Source organism: Lolium perenne, chromosome 4 (genome assembly GCF_019359855.2).
Source record: "Lolium perenne isolate Kyuss_39 chromosome 4, Kyuss_2.0, whole genome shotgun sequence".
NCBI lineage: Eukaryota > Viridiplantae > Streptophyta > Magnoliopsida > Poales > Poaceae > Lolium > Lolium perenne.
In genome coordinates this window covers 261,777,686-261,781,645 of record NC_067247.2, presented here as the reverse complement: position 1 = coordinate 261,781,645, position 3,960 = coordinate 261,777,686, and the positions used below count along the sequence as shown (strand labels likewise).

Genomic DNA, 3,960 nt, shown 5'->3' with positions numbered 1-3,960 from the left:
TCTCTCTTTTATAAGTAGTGGAGATTTAGATAATTTACATGATATGGCAAAGAAAATTAAATCAATAGTTTAACGAAGGGTTTTAAGGGAAAAAAAATGTAGATTACAACATTTGTCCTATTTTCTTTTGAAATTAATATTCCTGCAATTATAAGACTTTGACACACGTAAACACTTTGCACATTAATCATCCACAATCCATACATGAAGTGCACGGTTTGGCTCGATAATCCTAGACGTACGGACGATTTGCACATTAATTATCAAAAGAGTACGTACCATGCAATCCGGACAAAAGAATCGGGAGCAAGTGTTGAAACGCTGATTATACTTGATCAATCACGAAGTAAAATCACCTCCTATGCACACGTACTAGAACCCCGCACAAGAACTCGCTTGATCGGCTTGTGGTGTTCTAATTAAGAGATGGAGTGCCGGCGGCGGCGCTGGAAGAGCACCTTGGCATCGGCGGTGGCCTTGGCGCCGAGCTGCTGCAGCCCGGGCTCGGCGGCGGGGCGCATCCGGAAGAGCGTGTTGAGCCGGCCGAAGCTGCGCGCGAAGCTCCGGAGCAGGCGGTTGGCCGGGTTGACGCGCACCAGCTCCCGCTTCATGCTCACGTGGTCCTTCTCCAGGTCCGTCAGCCGCATCCGCATCCGCGACACCTCCAGCTTCAGCTCCCGGTTCTCCCGCCGCACCGACGCGTAGTTGTCCCGCGGCGACATGGCGCCGCTCCCGACACCGCTGCCGGACCGCATGTTGTTGTTGTTGCCGCCCTGCGCCGTCGCCGCCGCCGCCGCGCAGCCGTAGAAGAGCGCCGCGTCGTGCCCGCCGAAGACGCTTCCTCCGCCGCCGCCGCCTCCTCCGCCGGACTGGATCGCGCTCCGCAGGCGGATCTGCTCGAAGTAGAGCACCTGCACGGCCATCTGCACCGGCAGCCGCTCGTTCTGCGCCGCGTGGCTGCACGCGTCCGGCGTCAGCCGCTGGCAGTCGATCGCCTTGCACATCCGGTACCTCTCCGCCTCCTTGATGTTCGGGTGCACCTGCACGTCAATTCCAACCATGAAGGCGATGATTAATTTCGCACATTCGTTGTAGTAGCATCAAGCAGAAAGAGATATGCAGTGCGTGCGTCCATGCCTTGATGAAGATGTCGACGGCGCGGTAGATGCCGTCGGTGACTAGGCGGGCGTGGTCGGGGAGGAGCTCGGCAAGGGAGATGAACTTGGAAGGCACGAGGTTGGAGTCGAGCGCGATCTCGGCTAGGTAGCTGTCCAGCAGCTTGGAAGCCTTAACCAGGGCGCTCTGCTTCGGGGACCGCGGGCTGTCATAATCGAACCCGCCGCCGCCGTCCTCCTCGTTGTCATCGTCGAGGTTGAGGAACACCGAGAAGATCCTCGTCACCACGTCCGTGTCGTACAGAGTTTGGTGCTGTTGCACAGCTGCCGCGGCGGGCGTCGGCGAGGTCGTCGCGCATGAAGACCCGGTGGCGATCAGGATGTCCTCGAGGATGGCCTGGTCAAGCTGCATGCCGATCCGCTTCTCGAGGTCGGTCTTGCACGTGTTGGACGCGGACAGCGCCATCGCCGTCTTGAGGAGCCCAGAGAGGAAAGCCATCGGCACCGGGCTCTTCTTGGATTGCGCCGGCAGCAGCCCGACGATGGTCTCGACGACGGCGCGCTGTTTCTTGAGTGCGTCCGTGTCCGTGACGCCGCCGCATTTGTCCGCGGCCGACATGTCCCTGCAGGTCATGAGCCCGTGCAACGAGTTCTGGGCGTAGTTGATGAGGATGCGGGTGACCGTCTCCTGCCTGAGGCCCTTGGACTTGACGGCGGAGAGCAGCCGCTGGAAGAAGTCGAGCCCGAGGCCGGCGACCGACTTGCCCCACCAGTCCCCCGGCCCCGGCGAGTCGAGCTCGACGAGCCCCACCGTCTGCGGCTTGAGCTGCGCGCTCTGGTCCAGCCTGGACAGCAGCCCGGACGCGAGCTGCTCCTTGCAGACGTTGTTGGCGATGGCGGCGATGAGGCGGGCGACGAGGTTGACGTCCTCGGCGGCCGGGAGCAGCGCCTCGCAGGTGCGGAGAACGGCCACGGAGCTGGCGATGCTGGGGAACACCGCGTCGCGTAGAAACGCCTCGGCGCGGAGCTCGAGGTTCTTGTCGGAGAAGTCGTCGGTCATCTGCAGGTAGCGCGCGGCGCAGCGGAGCATGGCGACGTTGGCGACCGTGACGTCGACGTGGACGCCGTAGCAGAACTTGGCGGCCAGCTCGAACGCCGGGGCGCCGCCAGGGGTGCCGTGGAGCGTGAGGCGCGCGAGCTTGGCGTCCTTGGCCTCCGCGACGAGCCGCCGGATCTTGCCGCTCCGGGAGACCAGCGGGAACTGCGCGAGCAGCTATGCCGTCGGCATTAGCACGTCCAATTAAGCTTTCTTGTAAAAATGTTGAGACAGTTTGAGAGACGACGCGGTTGCTTTTGTCTCACCTTGTGGAGGGCGAAGCTGGACGTGCCGACCTCGACGGTGAGGTCGCTGGAGACGTCGGTCGGAGGCCTGGAAGACGAACACGAGCATGTTCAGTTCAGTGACGTGCTAATTGGACATGTTCTGACGAGACGAAGGAGCAAATTAAGCAGCAGAATTGCAAACTGAAATTACCATTCGTTGGCGTGGCGATTGCTGAGGCTCGTCCGGAACATCTTCTTCCCGGAGACGCTCACGCTCTGCTTCAGCTCCGTCACCGTCGCCACGCCCATCTTTTGTTCGTCTTCTATCTCTCGCACACGCACACAGCTCTCACAAGGATCGAGCAATGAGTGCAGGCACTGCAAAAGGAGTTCGCTATATATGTTTCTCTCAAAAGCCAAGTGTCTGTGTCCTGGACTTCTGGTTCAGTCTTCAGTGTCCTGTGTCTTGTAGGGGGGAGAAACAGAGAGAATCAGAGAGTGGCTTTTTAGTGGCGAGTGTGTGATGTGGGAATGCGTGCAGAAAGGTTGCACTAGCCGTGAAGCCAGTCAAGAAAAATCTGATGTCAAAAGGTTCTTGCCAATATACTTCTGCTAGGACTAGCACTAGTACCAGATCATGTATGCAAACATGTCAGTTTGATGGTGATTACAATGCCACAAGGAGCAAAGCCATGAGTTACAGTGAGAAATTAGATCGACAGAGGGGGCACAGAGCATCATATAGGTTCTTTTGTTGAGATGCCATAAAGCTTATAGGCTTTTCATTCTTTCCTTCTCCTAATAACCACTCCTATGATGCAGGGGCAGAACTGCCGGGAGCGAAATGTGGAGCTGCAATCATTTTGTTCTTCCCAATGCGTCGATAAGATTGGAATCATATTATGCTGCTTAAGTTTATGCGTTTCTGATTAAACTGGACACAATTAACTGTTAGCGCACTATGCCACAGGTCTCTGAATTATCCCAATATCTTTGTGCTACAAAATGGAATGCTTTCCATTACGCTTTTGGTCTAAAAGCTGGCCTGGTCTCACTGGTGTATTGTGAGACTCAAATCATTTGTGGCAGTGACCCTGTGTACAATATGGTTCACAAATATCCTAGCTTGTGGAACACTCTCGAGGATTTTATAAACCTCGTGTTGGGATTGTATAAATGCCTAGAAATAGCAAGTGCATACTAGTAATATAGTACCATGTAATCTTGATATTTGTAACTTAGCAAAATATCATAGCCTTAAGATCTTAAAAATTGTGAAATGGTTTAGATATCTAGGGTATATATATACAAGAATATGGCATGTGAATTTTGGTTAGAACAATACGATCATTTATGGCATGTAATTAATGTAGCTTAAGAACTACTTTTACATTATGTTACTCTATCATACTCTACATCAATGTACAATACCTTTATTTGTTAGTTTTCCTGACCTTGGAGATTATCACAACTTTCTATAAATTTCACACGTGTATGTATCCACATACCTTTTACGTCCCTA

At 54.2% G+C, this 3,960-nt stretch overlaps 1 protein-coding gene across 2 annotated transcripts; it reads right to left on the bottom strand.

Moving 5' to 3' along the window:
- Positions 1 to 277: 277 nt before the first annotated feature.
- Positions 278 to 3,217, bottom strand: LOC127332091 (BTB/POZ domain-containing protein At1g03010). Of its 2 annotated transcripts, none has more exons than XM_051358346.2 (4): positions 2,650 to 3,217; positions 2,478 to 2,544; positions 1,138 to 2,388; positions 278 to 1,040 (listed from the first exon to the last, which is right to left on the bottom strand). In XM_051358346.2, exons 1-4 carry the CDS (start codon positions 2,745 to 2,747, stop codon positions 420 to 422), a joined length of 2,037 nt encoding a protein of 678 aa, XP_051214306.1. In that variant the 5' UTR covers positions 2,748 to 3,217; the 3' UTR covers positions 278 to 419. The 2 variants fall into 2 exon arrangements, with proteins under 2 accessions (XP_051214306.1, XP_051214307.1); XM_051358347.2 differs by having other exon boundaries at positions 1,138 to 2,376; positions 2,650 to 3,211.
- Positions 3,218 to 3,960: the final 743 nt, after the last annotated feature.

Bases quoted from the DNA above. Each gene is read 5' to 3' on its own strand.
- LOC127332091 (XM_051358346.2), bottom strand. From the start codon at position 2,747: ATGGGCGTGGCGACGGTGACGGAGCTGAAGCAGAGCGTGAGCGTCTCC. The intron at 2,545-2,649 runs GTAATTTCAGTT...TTCGTCTTCCAG, and splicing joins AATCGCCACGCCAACGAATG to GCCTCCGACCGACGTCTCCA. The intron at 1,041-1,137 runs GCATGGACGCAC...ATTGACGTGCAG, and splicing joins CCGTCGACATCTTCATCAAG to GTGCACCCGAACATCAAGGA.